This window comes from Hibiscus syriacus, unplaced genomic scaffold, assembly GCF_006381635.1.
Source record: "Hibiscus syriacus cultivar Baekdansim isolate YM2019G1 unplaced genomic scaffold, ASM638163v2 tig00111095_pilon, whole genome shotgun sequence".
Taxonomy (NCBI): domain Eukaryota; kingdom Viridiplantae; phylum Streptophyta; class Magnoliopsida; order Malvales; family Malvaceae; genus Hibiscus; species Hibiscus syriacus.
Genome location: NW_024062980.1, coordinates 819,946 through 835,232, shown reverse-complemented (window position 1 = coordinate 835,232; position 15,287 = coordinate 819,946). Strand labels below are relative to the sequence as shown.

Genomic DNA, 15,287 nt, shown 5'->3' with positions numbered 1-15,287 from the left:
CCAGTGGAATTGTGTTCCGATGACGACATTGTCTATATAAGGAGAGCTTCATTTCTTGTACAATCTCCAAAGAAGAAGAAGAAAAGCAAGTAAAGTAAAAAAGATGGACAAGGCAACGGTGGCACCCCAAGCTCCATTGACTCGTGAAAGAAGGATTCGATCCGACCTCGAGGAAAAATTGCCCAAACCCTGTAATGTTTCTTTCTTTCCTTACTTCCTTACTTCCTGCCTTCATTTGTGTTTTCAATTAGTTTAGTAAAACACTGTGGTTTTAAGCCATTGTTTGAGTAACATATCTATGAATTGTGGGATCAGATTTGGGAAGGGCAATGGCACCTGTGGACATGGATCATCCACAAGGAACAGCAGGACGTGACAGTAAAGGAATGAGTGTTCTTCAGCAGCATGCTTCCTTTTTCGATCAAAACAAAGATGGAATCGTTTATCCCTGGGAAACTTACAGAGGTTTTTTTTCCTCTTTGTACAAATTTTGTTTCTATTTTTATGTTATAATTTTATTAGGAAAATTTATGTAAAAACCTGCAGGTTTGAGGAACCTTGGTCTCGGTTTCATAGAAAGCGTTTTTGCTGGAATCATCATCAATATAGGGTTGAGTTATTCCACACTCGAAGTAAGTAAACTTGTATTCCCTTGTACAAAATGAATATATAACACATATTTAAAAGGATTGTAATATTATATAACAATTTCATCATTTCATAGGGATGGATACCAGAACTGCTTTTTCCCATATATATCGACAGAATCCACAAATGCAAGCATGGCAGTGATTCTGCAACGTATGACACTGAAGGAAGGTAATTGTCACATAACCTTTGAATCATTAAACACATACAGAAACACAAATATTTTTGACCCTTTTTATGTTACAAATGGTATTTGCAGGTTCATGCCAATGAATTTTGAGAGCATCTTCAGCAAGTATGCTCGAACTGTGCCTGACAAATTATCATTCGAAGAAGTGTGGCACATGACCGAGGCGAATCGGAACCAATACGACTTCCTTGGCTGGTATTTTCGAACACCCTTCTCTTTCAATTCTGTGTTTGCTTAACTTGTTCTCTGAGATTTTTTCTACTGTTTGCAGGATAATCTCAAAGGGCGAATGGCTGCTTCTGTATCGGATTGCAAAGGATTCACAAGGTTATCTAGCAAAAGAAGCTGTAAGGGGATGCTTTGATGGGAGTTTGTTCGATTATATTACTCAAATGAATAAGGCTAAGAGGAATTAAGGTCTGCTGATCGAACCACTGCACGCTGCTTGTTTGAAATGTGTGTTTCAAATAAACTTATCCAATGTATTCGGACTAAGGTTTCATCTTTTTCTGCAATAAATTTACTGTGTTATTTTGTTTTTTTTAATTCGGATTTAGCAATTTCGATCCTGATTCTGATAAAAAAAAAGAATTGTTACGTATAAACAACTCTTATGATGTGATTTTGATAAAAAAAAATTATCTTATGTTTATGATAATAATACTGATATAATGCAAGTTTGTTCTATTATGTTGACAAAATGAATAAGGCTAAAATGAATTAAGGCCCACGGACTGAAGCAGTGCATACTACTTGCTTTGAAATATATGTGCGAAATAAAGTTATCCATTGTATTTGAGTTAAAGTTTCATCATTTTCAACAACAATTTGGCTGAATTATCATGTATAATTTTCTCTTTAGAGTGATTATCGAGTTTTTCTTTCTAAGTATCACTTGAAACGACGATCTAAGTATTGTCGTCTCTCGGGTTTTCATTTCCTTCTTTTTTAATTTTCTCTTTAGAGTGATTATCGAGTTTTTCTTTCGAAGTATCACTTGAAACGACGATCTAAGTATTGTCGTCTCTCGAGTTTTCATTTCCTTTTTTTTTTAATTTTCTTTTGATTCAAATCTAAATAAACATTTTCGCGTTTTGATTTTGTTACTTTCACGTGTTTTTGAAGACTTTTAATTTTTGTTTACTTTTATGACACTGTTATTCTACTTTTATAGCACGATTTTTTTTGTTACTATAGTTTAGCATTTTATGTTGCATTTATTATAGCACACCTCTTGATCAGAAAAGGTCAACGATATTCCATAGTTAAATATCTTTTGCGATAGTATTTCGATGTATTTAAAATTGTTCGTGGAGCAATATGTTAGATTATCTCTCTTAATCTTCTTGCTTTTACTAACATTGTGTTTAGGTTCAACTAGGAAATTTATTATTAGTTACTAAATTTTTGTAGAATATGAAACATGTATTTAAGAGAATATTTTTGATTTTATTTTTCGTCACACCCTTTTAATTTTCATGTTAGAATTATGTTATCGTTATTTTACCATACCTTTTTATTTAATGAAAACCTAATAAAAAACAATTTTATCTCATATTTTAACAAAAATATCCTTGTCGCATATAAACAACTCTTATATTTATCAAAATATCACAATATAAGTTAAATTACTAAAAAGCCACTAAAGTATAAGATCAATCCTATTTTAGCTATCAAATTAAAAATCTTGTTGATTTATTGAATTAGTTTCAAACTAGTATCACTCTAATAATTGCCGGTAAAAGTGGTAATGTGAACTTTTTTTAATTGATATAATAACATATTTAGCCTTTAACATTTATACATTCTACTAATTTAGTCTTAATTTTAAATAAATCAATGAATTAAACCCTATACATTTACAAAGTCTATCAAATTGGTCATAATCCTAAATAAACTAACAAATTAGCCATCCACATTTACAAATATATCAACTTGGTCCTAATCTTAAATATTAAAAATATAAAAAAAGCATAAAATTCAAAAAGAAAAAGTAATCAAGTGTTTTTAGTGGAGGTGTTTGTTGGGGAAATTGGGTAATTTTTCTACACGAAAGTAACTAAAAAAGATCTAAAATGTTAAGATTGAAACTATTAAAATGCACACCGAAAAATCCGTAAAACTATTGAATACTAAGATACAATGAAAAACCCCCAATATTAAACAAATAAAATAAAGAATGAAGAGAGTACACTAGATTTTCAAGGTTCAACGATATATCGTCTATTCCTCGAGCATCACTGCTAGATGATAACTTCAATATTGCTAAAATATTATAAATAGAATTCCTTAAGAATTATATAATATAACAACTAAAGAATATAGAACTAAATGAGATACATGATTGAAATTATTTAATTTGAAAAATAGTTAGGTCTATTTATAGTTGAGCTCCATGAACCAACTTGTAAATAACCATAAAGTTCGTGGACCAAAAATACAATTATAGTATGAGAAATATTATTTTTCTCCGTTTGAGTGAAACCATTTAATTTTCAAATAAATTGGCTTGGATTAAAATTCTTGAGTTTTCGCATTGGATTAAAATTTTACTGTGGTTTATTAATGTAATATTGTTTAAAATAATGGAATATAATTTCGTTCTATAAGAGTCTATTTTTGAGTTTTCGCTCAGGGTCTAGAAAAGATCTGAGACGGCTATGAAAATAATCTTAATAAATATTCAATCATACATTCACCAAGTGCTTCATCTTTCTCAAGTACTAATCCAACATCGAAATGTACCACATACACCATCACATATATCAAGCTCCCAAATGCACTAGGGTATGAAACTTTTATCAAATATTCTTGATCTTCGTTAGTTTTCAAAGATAATTGAGCATTAAATTTCAAATCACAGGAAATTACAGTGTTTATATATATATATATATATATATATATATATATATATATATATATATATATATATCTATATATATATAAGATATATATATATATATATTGTTTTCATTCATGCCAAAACATTATAATATGTTTTTGGATATTGCTTTTTAGTTAACAAAACCTTTTCTCTCTTCCTAACTCTACTTATCTCCATATCACAAATTTTCTTGGTCTCACCTTGATCCTTTATCTTGAACACATTTGATGAAGATTTTAGCTAATGGACCCAATCATTCGGCCTCGAGGAAAACCAAAAACAGTTAGAAACCTAGTATATTTTCTTTTAGAATTTTATGCTCTTTTTGTTTTTAAAATTTTTAAGATTATAATTAAATTGATTGATTTGGTAAATGTGGATGGTTAATTTGTTAGTTTATTTAGGATTAGGACCAATTTGATATAGTTTATAAACATACATAGTTAAATTTATTAATTCATTTAAAATTAGAATAAAATGTGTAAATATTAAAGACTAAATATATTATTATGTAAATTACAAAGATGCCACATTATGTTTCACTTTTTTTTAACTTATGATGACTAAATTGAGACTAATTTAAAACATTAGTTACCAGAACAATGAGATTTTGAATTTAGAAGTTAAAATAACAGGACCAGTTAGAAATTAAACTTATTTTTAATAAAGAATTAATTGGGTTTCAGTTTAATTTATTTAAACTTAAGAGTTAGTTGAGTTAATAAACTCACTTTATTAAATGAATATAAGTTTGTTTAATATTAAAAACTAAGCTTAAGTTGTCGTGCATGTCATCCTATATATAACTATTGTAATGCACATTATGAATATGGAAAATAAAAGAAACCCTTCTTATGAATGTTATTCAATTGTCTTTCCTCTCATTTCTTATTTTGAGAGAATTCATATATTTTTATTTTCTAACAAAGTGGCATTAGAGCTAGATTATGGAGAAATGTTCACTTTCCATTCCATTATCCTCCTTACGAAAGAAACCTATGATAGTTGGTTTATTCGTGTGAAAGCAATTCATGGATCACAAGGTGCTTGGGACATTATTTGTAGCGGGTCCTGAAGATGAAACAATTTTGAATCTAGGTCAAAAGGATATTCTAGAAAAGAATCAAAAGAAAGATCAACATGCTCTTTCGATAATCCATCAATGTTTGGATGACTTGACCTTTGAAAAGATGGCCAATGCAACAACCTCAAAGGAATCTTGAGATACTCTTGTGAAGTCCTTTGAAAGTACTTTGAAGGAGTAGAGAAAGTGAAGAAGATTCGTCCCCAAACATTACAAAGTGAATTTGAAGCACTTCATATGAATAAATCAGAGATCATATTTGATTATTTTTTTAGAGTACAAGTTGTTGTTAACCAGTTGAAGCGGAATGGAGAAGAATGCTCGATATTCGAGTAATTGAAAAGATTCTTCGATCTTTAAATCCAAAATTTGAGCACATTGTTGTTACTATTGAAGAATCCAAGGACCTGGAAACTATGTCCATTGAACAATTAAGTGCTTCACTGCAAGCTCATGAGGAGAGGTTGAACAGAAGTAAGACCGACTATACAAGGTAAGTTTTGCAAGAAAAATTATCATTTCAGTCTAAGGGAGAAACTAGTGAAAATGTGGGCTGGTCCAAAAGGCCATGGAAAAGGACGTGGATGAAGTAAATGACGTTGACAAGGAACAAGGGATGGTCAAAATTCATTCTAGAATAATGAAAAGGGTTAAAACTCATCAAGAGGTCGTGGACATGGACGTGGAAGATGAAATTATGGGAATAAAAGGTATGAAAAATCCCATGAACAATATTACAATTGTAAAAAATTTGGCCACTATGCTTCAGAATGCTGGGTGAGAAATGAAAAAACAAGTGAAAAGGAAAACATGATGGAGACCAAAGAAGACATCGATGAGGCTGCACTGTTGTTATCTCTAAAAATAGAGGACAAAGATGATGATTATTGGTACCTAGATACCGGTTCTAGTAATCATATGTGTGGTGATAAGGAAAAATTTATAACATTAAAAGAGTATTCTAGTGAAATCCCATTTGGAGATTCTTCTAAGATTGAAACCAAATGCAAAGGTACTATCTTAATTTCCCCAAAAACTTATCACAAACATATACTATGATCCAAAATTAAAATGTAATATTTTAAGTTTGGTATAACTCTAAGAAAAAGGCTATGAGATTCAATTAAAAAATCGTAGTCTTACTCTAAGTGACGAAAACACCAGGCCTATTGCAAAAGTTGTTATGACAAGAAATCGAATGTTCTAGGTGAATCTTAAAATTGACATAACTAAATGTTTGAAGGCTTGTGTAGAATATTCTTCTAGGCTATGTCATGTAAGATATGGGTACTTGAATTTTGGTGGTCTCAAGTCTCTTGGAGAGAAGAAAATAGTCAAAGGTCTTCCCCCATCAAACATTTGGAGCAACTTTGTGAAGCTTGTGTCCTTGGAAAGCATGCAAGGAAGAGCTTTCCAAAGCAATATATTCTAAAGCAACAGTGCCACTCCAACTTATCCATGCAGATCTATGCGGACCTATCAAGCCATCATCTCTTGGTAAAAACAATTATTTCTTGCTTTTTACTAATGATTCTAGTAGGAAGTCATGGGTATATTTTCTTAATAAGAATTTTGAAGCTTTTGGTGCATTTAAAAGCTTTAAAATAATAGTGGAAAATTAAAGTGATTATATGATCAAAGCTTTGAGAACTGATAGAGGGGGTGAATTTACATGAAAAGAGTTTAATGTGTTTTGTAAGAACCATGTAATTCACCTTCCTTTAACAGTTTATAGATCTCCACATCAAAATGTTGTGACATAAAGGAAGAATAGAATAATTCTCAATATGGTTAGAAGTATGTCGAAAAGTAAACAAATGCCTAATGAATTTTGGACATAAGTCATTTCTTGTGCAGTTTATCTTTCTAAAAGATGTACAACTAAGAGTTTTAAGGATAAAACACCTCAACAAGCTTAGAGCATAAATAAACCTAGTTTCTCACATTTGTGAGTCTTTGGGAGTATTGCATATGGTCATATTCCTTAACAAGAGAGATCCAAGCTTGATGAAAAAAGTAGGAGATGAGTATTTATTGGGTATGACTCAAATTCAAAAGGCTATAAGTTGTTCCAGCCGAATACAAAAAAGGTGATTATCAACATAGATGTAGAGTTTGATGAACAAAGTACTTGGGATTGGAATGTCCCAAAAAATGACTTGTATGACATCTTTCCGTACTTTGACACTGAAGATGATGAATTAGATTATCAACCACCACCACCACCTCATACACATGATTTAATAGAGAATCTTATGTTAGATCAAAATGAAGGAGAAGAAGCTTCAGTCGTTCGGGAGAGGAGATTTACAGAAAGGTATAAGGATTATTATTTAGAAAATAATTATAATCATTCATTTTTCTGTTTATTTGTATACAATGAACTGTTAAGTTTTAAAAAAAGTTGTAAAAGAGGAAAAATAGAGACATGCTATGAAGGAAGAAATCGATGTTATCGAGAAAAAAGAAACTTGTAAGTTATCTACCTTACCTGAAGGTCACAAACCTATCAGTGTAAAGTGGATATTTAAAACAAAGACTGCCAATGGAGATGTGAAGTGGTATAAAGCAAGACTTGTTGCAAAAGGCTACACACAAAAGCAAGGTATAGATTATGATGAGGTATTTGCTCCTATTTCTCGTATAGAAACAATCAAGTTACTAATTTTTATTACTACTTAGAACAAATGGAAAGTTCTTCAACTTGATGTGAAGTCAAATTTTCTGAATGCTTTCCTTGAAGAATAATTTTATGTTGAACAACCAGAAGTTTTTGTAATTAAAAGACAAGAATATAATGTCTTAAAGTTGAATAAGGCTTTGTATGGCCTAAAACAAGCACCAAGATCTTGTAATAACAGAACTGACAAGTATTTCAAAGATAATGGATCTAAAAGGTTCACTCATGAGTATGCACTTTATGTTAAAATCCATGAACATGATATTTTGTTTGTTTGTCTCTATATAGATGATCTCATTTTCTTAGGAAGCAACCCAAAAATGATTGAAGATTTCAAAAAGAGTGTGTCAAAGGAGTTTGAAATGATTGATTTATGGTTCATGTCTTATTTACTTGGGCCTCGAGGTAAAGCAGACCGATACTAGAATTTTTGTTACTCAAGAAAGCTATTGCAAGAAAGTACTTGAGAAATTTAACATACTTGGATGTAAGCATGTTAACACCCCAATGTAATGCACATTGAAGCTTTCAAAATTTGATGATGGAAATAAAGTACATCATACGATGTATAGAAGTCTCATAGGGAGCTTAAGGTGCTTAATGATAAACGTCTTAAATTGTCAAATAAATAACCCTTAATCTCAAATAAAATAAATAACAAGCATAATTAGAGAAGAAGGATCGATCCACAAGGACTAAGGAGCTTCTGATGTAAAGAGATTTTGATCTTGACTTTTATGAGAAAGTAAAAAAGAGGGGGTGATTTCGATTAAATGAGCAAAGTATAAAACAAATACGAAAAAGTAGAATGTGAAAATTAAACTAGAAAAATAACAAAAGCGGTTTTAGAGAAAGAAATCAATTGAATAAATAGCCTCAAGCTTTGCTTTGCCTCAATTCGTTTTGATCAGTGAAATAGAATTTACTTCAGGATTCATGTCGGTTACAGTCTACAAGGCCCAACCCTTGTAACTTACTTTTCTCTCTGGTAAACCGAAATTCCCAAGGCAATCTTTGAAATTCAATCCTTGCTTGGACTAACTACGGCTATTGTCGTTAGCACTAAAAACAGGATGGAAAATTCTGACTCAGATTATGTTGTCTCAATGAGAATCGAATTCGATATCAATTTCCTTTAGCGGATCGCCGCTAAGTTTGTACTTAGGAAGTTGAATTTGCTACCAACTGATTCTTCTTCCCAACTTTAAATTTGAACAACATCCAAACCAACGTCGACTTTTTGACATTAAAGTGTTATGATTTTAAAGGAAATGTCGATTGTCAATCATGGTTTTTAGAAAACTAAGAATTATATCTGAAGATATTACGTGTTGTTTTAATTTTCATTGTACGAATTGCGTCATCGCTAAGCATTACCCCAAAGGGGTATTTATAGTCTTATAAAACCCTAAAGATGGAACAAGATAAAATTTAAAATTAAAAAAATGTAAAAAATAATCTAAAGATAAATCCTAAAATATTTTCAAATTCAAATTTAAATTCCTAAATCATATCTAGATTAATATTGATTGGACCTACTAGAAATTGCTGCTGACTGGATCCTCTAGAAACTGTCACTCGGGCTATGTCATGCCCATGTTTCCAGTCATGATTCCAGAAAAATTTAAAAATTGACCCTTTTAATGTTGTTTCTAGAAATTAAGCTCTTGCAAGAAAACAAACGAAATGGAACCAAACCAGTAGTAATAAATCGACACTACGAGATAATTAACAAGTAAATATATTCAATTTAAAACACTCATCACCAAACTTCTACAAGAGTTGATATTCTTTTTGTTGTTGGACTTGTTTGTTGCTTCATGGAAAATCTATAACACCCCTAACCCGTACCCGACCTGGATATGAATCCGAGGTGTCACATTAACTTTTCAAATCATAGATAATTAACAAATAAGAACAATTTAAATTTTTTACTCATAAATAAAAGGTAAAACCCATCAATTTAAAATAAACTAATAAAATTTACGTTCATATATTTTCATCAAAGTTTTAATAATTTACACAAGTACAAAAGTAGAAGTTTACAAAATATAGATCAGAGTATTTCCAAATTAAACGCTTAGTACATGCCAATCATTTGGAATATTACAAAACACCTACATTTAATTTGTTATGATATGATCTTCACGGGTGTACGCTATCCACGCCTAGCTTTACTCTTCTGTTTTCTTCAAACCTACGTGTGAAACAATCACACGCTAAGTCGATGACTTAGTGAGGCAAATACGAGATAAAACCAAACTTTATAAACAAAATCTTTATTTATGTCATAAAACATTTTTTAAGGATTTCAATTGAATTACCATAACAAGAATGTATGATGTTATACATTATTCATTTTATCACTTTGTTTCCACATGCCCAACGTATACTACAAAGAACTCTAGGTATTTGAGTACATTGAGGTTGTGCACTAATGTTGTCACCATAACTCGTAATTTGAGCCGAAGTGCCCCATAATTGTCCCAAAGGACCACATAGGTTTGCACCGAAGTGCCACATAAGTTTGCACCGAAGTGCCACATATGTTTGCACCGAAATGCCACATAATTGTCCCGAAAGACCACATAGAACCCTCGACTCTTGGCATGCCAACTATACCTCTAATCCTCATACATATACTTTGGGCTTTTAACCATATACTTATTTATCTTTAATTATTCGAAGTATTTCTTATTCATATAAGCACTTTCACGTTGAGAATCTTTGTATACTCATGTTCACATATCACATATTCATAATCATTCATCACAATTTAAATAAAAAAAACTAGAATAAAACATTATAAAGATATAACATAAAGGAATTTAAAAGTTTTCGATCGAAAACACTGAGGTTGGCTTATCGCAAGCCTTCCTCAATTATAATATGAAATCGAGAATTTGCACTCACCTTTGCCTCACTGAGTCTTAAGCAAAACCTTAACGTTTATGGATCGATACTTATAACGTTGTGTTGACCAAAAGTTGACTATGTTCAACAACTACACAAAACAATCAAAAATCAATATCGTACTTCGAGTCATGCATAACCAATCATAATAACTTAAGCTAAAAGAAACACTTAATTTCCCATTTAATGTTTAGTAGTATCGGTACTACCACTACAGTACCGATACTTCCCTTCATTGGTATCGATACCCCCGTATGGTACCGATACCATTATGACGTTTAGGAAATTTAACTTGGAAATGGTATCGATACTATACCCTTGGTATCGATTCTCTCAACTCAGTATCGATACCCTCTTCAACCAGTACCGATACCATCCTTCAAAATCCACTAATTTTACCTTAAAGTATCGGTACTGTTCTTCCAGTACTGATACTCCATGCCCAAAATTGCTATTTTCATTTCAAAAATCAACCAAAAACTTCCTAATTCACTTACTTTTATCCCTCATTAAGCCTTTAAACTCAACCTTATGCAACCAAACCAACTTGTCTTCATTTACTACTCTTAAACATACAAAATCTCGTTTGAACACTTACATCTAAAAAGTATACCATGTTTTCACCCAAACTCTTAATCATTTCTATTACTCCTAACTCTTTAGTTTTATCATTTACAAGTCAAATTCATCTCTAAAACTTCAGAAAGTACACCATATCAAATCTTCATTTAAAAACTTATTTTACAAATCCATTTTTAATTCCCTCATATTGTTGTTTTACTCCTATACAAGCTTTCCTTAAGCTTATATAACTCTCAAGCTTCAAAACCAACCCCAAAAATTGAAGGAAATCAACAAAGTTCAAAATCTTACCTTAGAAAGTGGAGCTCACGGCAGAGAAAGAAGATAAGAATGGGTTCCAGACTTCTCTTTTCTTTTTCTCTAAACCCCACGTGTTTATCTCCCTTAAAAAGGAAGATAAAAATCCTTCTTGGGAAAAGACTAAAATGTCCTTCCAATAATCCAAGTTTGATAATAAGCCCTACACAAAATCCCATAATAGATCCTTGAACTTTTCAAGTTATTCTAATTAAACCACTGAGTTTTAAATTCTTACATTTTGGTCATTGACCTGATGATTGGGATGTTACAAAAACCTTATTCTTCTTATCTAACTGCAATAAAAAGAATTCTTTGTTATCTCAAAGATACTCTTAGTTATGGCTGGTTTTATGGTTTCTCAAATATATTTGAGCTTGTTAGATATTGTGATAGTGATTTTAAAGGAGATAAAGATTATAGAAAAAGCACGAGCAGGTATGTATTTTCATGGGAGATACAACTGTCTCATGGAGTTCTAAGAAGCAACCAATTGTGGAGCTTTTTGGTTATAAAGCTAAGTATGTTGCTACTACATCTTGTGCTAGTTGTGCTATTTGGCTAAAAGATTGTTGACTAAAATTCAACTCCCACAAGAAAATGCTACAAAGATTTTGATTTATAACAAGTCCGCTCAAGCTCTTACGAGGAATCTAGTGTTTCATGATCGAAGCAAACACATAGACACAAGATATCACTTTATTTGTGAATGTGTATTGATAACCAAGTTGCAGATATTTTCACCAAGCCCCTAAAGTATGATGTATTCTGCAAGTTCCGGAGATTGTTAGGAGTTGGTAAAAATCAAGTTTAAGGGGAGGTTAGAAATTAAACTTATTTTTAATAAAGAATTAATTTGGTTTTAGTTTAATTAATTAAATTTAGGAGTTTAGTTGAGTTATAAACTCACTTTATTAAATGAATGTAAGTTTTCATGCATGTAATCCTATAAATACCTATTGTAATGCACATTACGAATGTGGAAAATAAAAGAAACACTTCTTATAAATGTTATTCAATTGTCTTTCTTCTCATTTCTTATTTTGAGAGAATTCATATACTTTTATTGACTTTTTACTTTGATGATTAATAAATAATTTAAATTACATTATATTATTATGAAAAACATATATGTGACAAAAATACTTAAATAGAATCTGGATAGAAATTGTTAAATCTCAAGTAAAACAAAACATAAATTATTGTTGAAAAAGGATGAAACCTTAGTTCAAATACATTCGATAACTTTATTTCAAACACACTTATTTCAAACAAGCAGCATGCATTGTTTCAATAAGTTGACCTTATTCATTATGGCTACATGATCGAACAAGCTCCCATCAAAGTACGCCCTTAATTATTTTTAGCCTTTTTCATCATGGTAATATAATCAAACAAACTCCCATCGTAGCATCCCCTTACTGCTTCTTTTGCTAGATAACCTTGTGAATCGTTTGCAATCCGATACAAAAGCAGCCATTCGCCCTTTGAGATTATCCTGCAAACAGTAGAAAAATCTCAAAGGATAGGTTAAGCGTCTATTGAATCAAAAACACGAAATCAAAAGAAAGGGGTGTTCGAAAATACCAGCCAAGGAAGTCATACTGGTTTCGATTCGACTGTGTCATGTGCCAGGTTCGAGCATACTTGCTGAAGAAGTTCTCAAAATTAACTGGCATGAACCTGAAAATTCCATTTATTACATATCAAGGGTCAAAATATTGTGTTTCTTTGTGTTTTTAATAATTCAAATGTTATATGGTAATTACCTTCCTTCAGTGTCAAACGTTGAAGAATCACTGCCATGCTTGCATTTGTGGATTCTTTTAATATATATGGGGGAAAATAGTTCTGTTATCCATCCCTATCAAATGGTGAAATTGTTATATAATCCTTTTAAAAATGTGTTATTTATATTCATTTTGTACAAGGGAATACAAGTTAACTTACTTCTGTTGTGGAATAACTCAACCCTATATTGATGACGATTCCAGCAAAAACGCTTTCAAAGAAACCGAGACTAAGGTTTCTCAAACCTGGTTTTTTACATAAATTTTGCTAATAAAATTAGAACATAAAATTAAAAATAAAATTTGTAGGAAGGGGGGAAAAACCTCTGTAAGTCTCAGAGGGATAAACGATTCCGTCTTTGTTCTGATAAAAAAAGGAAGCATGATGCTGAAGAACACGTCCTTCAGTTCCATGTGGATGTTCAATGTCCACAGCTTCCATTGCCCTTCCCATATCTGATCACACATTTCATAGATATATTACTCAAACAATGCCTTAAAAGATCAAATTGGGAACACAAATGAAGGAAGAAAGAAAGAAATATTACATGGTTTGGGCAGTTTTGTAGTAAATACGGAATGCAAAATCACACCGTTAAAACTGACTGGAAAGATAAATAGTAATTTAAAAGAAATAAATTCGTAAACCGTGTTGTGGTAAAACTACTGTCTTAGAAACAAATTCGGTTCGATGTGTGTAATCGCTTCAATAGGCGGATCATCCCCCGAGGTTAACACGGTCGCTCCAAATTTCGTACACCCGAAACCAAAGTGGACTGTTGGTAGTGTTGCACTTCTAAACGGAAAATATTGAGATAAAGCTTTGTAAACACTTTAGAGAGTGGAAAGCTATTGAGAGAGTGAGTTGAGAAGATGAAATCAACTATATATTTATAGGCTAGAAATATGATTAAAACCGTCCATAAAAAAATCATAATTAAAACCCTTTATTGTAAAAACGTCCAGATGAACCTAACTAAAAAATAGTCCAAGTTCATTGCATTATTATTCAGCTGTTATAAATCCTGAAATTAAATCCTGTAACTCCTTATATTAATAGCTTGTCTCCTTTGTACAAAGTTGGAAATCAGTCCAGATATATCTTAATGTTTCGATTTAATTTATGAAAAAATTGTTTAATTTTGTAACACCCCAACCCGTATCCGACCCAAATACGAATCCGATGTGTCACATTGACTTTTCAAACTCTTTGTCTCTTTTTAAAATACGATTAAAAACATTAAAGGAACATAAAACTTAATAAATCATAATTAAAATACATATCAGAGCATCCATACTTTACTTTTATGGTACATGCCAACAACCTTCATGTGACATTATCACATTTCTCTGATATGAAAATCTGCAAAGATATGATGCCATGCCTTTCCTTATTCTGCTTACATCTCGCATACTCTTGAACCTACTGTCAACACACCTTTTCGTCCTACTAGGATGCAAACTCCTAAAGATATGATAGAATTTTGCTAGGATTCAAAAAATAGGATAGAGTTCTACTATTATTTAAATTCCTAAAGATAGGATCTACAAGCACTATAAATAGCCATTGTAACTCACCATTGTAACGGACGATTTACACATAAAACATAGAGGAAAGCACGGGAAGATACAAAGGCAAAACTATTGTAAAGGATTCGAAAGGAAATAAAAGGTCATTTTCTTTTTTTCTTTCTTTGCATGTGCATGTTATTTTTCTTGAGATTTGGTTCGAATAACCCAAAACGTGGGTTGCGCCGATGACCAAAATGGGTGGGGTTTCGAAGTTTCGAACCTAGATCTACCCCCGAGGCTTATTTTTAAAAACCGGTTTGATTTTCGGTTAAAGGAGGGGAAGAGGTTTTTTAAAAAATCTATATTAGTCCCTTTATTATTATATGAATATTTTATTCATTTATTTTTATTATTCATGTTATTATTATTATGTATATATATATATATATATATAAAATTATTTTCATTATTTTTTTTACTATATTTATTTATATAATATATATATATATTTCTTTAATATTTACTTATAGTCTAATATTATTATATATATATTGTAATTATCTTTATCTAGTCGTATATATTTTTTATACTTTTATAGTTTATTTATATATACCTATTATTAAATATATATTCTTAATTATTTTTATTTGATTATTTCTTTATTTATGTAATATATCTTATAACTTATATTTATATTATTTTTTATA

The 15,287-nt window shown here is 31.0% G+C and overlaps 2 protein-coding genes across 2 annotated transcripts; one reads left to right on the top strand and one right to left on the bottom strand.

Moving 5' to 3' along the window:
• Positions 1-53: 53 nt before the first annotated feature.
• On the top strand, positions 54-1,384 carry LOC120152640 (probable peroxygenase 3). Its single transcript, XM_039164830.1, has 6 exons — positions 54-191; positions 316-465; positions 547-632; positions 725-819; positions 908-1,033; positions 1,110-1,384. The coding sequence occupies exons 1-6, from the start codon at positions 104-106 to the stop codon at positions 1,252-1,254; spliced, it is 690 nt and encodes a 229-aa protein (XP_039020761.1). The 5' UTR covers positions 54-103; the 3' UTR covers positions 1,255-1,384.
• An 11,247-nt stretch (positions 1,385-12,631) lies between these two features.
• On the bottom strand, positions 12,632-13,522 carry LOC120152762 (peroxygenase-like). The gene is made up of 5 exons (XM_039164909.1): positions 13,393-13,522; positions 13,229-13,314; positions 13,048-13,142; positions 12,866-12,961; positions 12,632-12,776 (listed from the first exon to the last, which is right to left on the bottom strand). Exons 1-5 carry the CDS (start codon positions 13,520-13,522, stop codon positions 12,632-12,634), a joined length of 552 nt encoding a protein of 183 aa, XP_039020840.1.
• Positions 13,523-15,287: the final 1,765 nt, after the last annotated feature.

Excerpts from the sequence above, each read along its gene's own strand:
- LOC120152640 (XM_039164830.1), top strand. The coding sequence starts at position 104 with ATGGACAAGGCAACGGTGGCACCCCAAGCTCCATTGACTCGTGAAAGA. Across the intron at positions 466-546 it reads TCCCTGGGAAACTTACAGAG|GTTTGAGGAACCTTGGTCTC; the intron begins GTTTTTTTTCCT and ends AAAAACCTGCAG. Across the intron at positions 1,034-1,109 it reads CAATACGACTTCCTTGGCTG|GATAATCTCAAAGGGCGAAT; the intron begins GTATTTTCGAAC and ends TACTGTTTGCAG.
- LOC120152762 (XM_039164909.1), bottom strand. The coding sequence starts at position 13,522 with ATGGGAAGGGCAATGGAAGCTGTGGACATTGAACATCCACATGGAACT. Across the intron at positions 13,315-13,392 it reads TCCCTCTGAGACTTACAGAG|GTTTGAGAAACCTTAGTCTC; the intron begins GTTTTTCCCCCC and ends GTAAAAAACCAG. Across the intron at positions 12,777-12,865 it reads CAGTATGACTTCCTTGGCTG|GATAATCTCAAAGGGCGAAT; the intron begins GTATTTTCGAAC and ends TACTGTTTGCAG.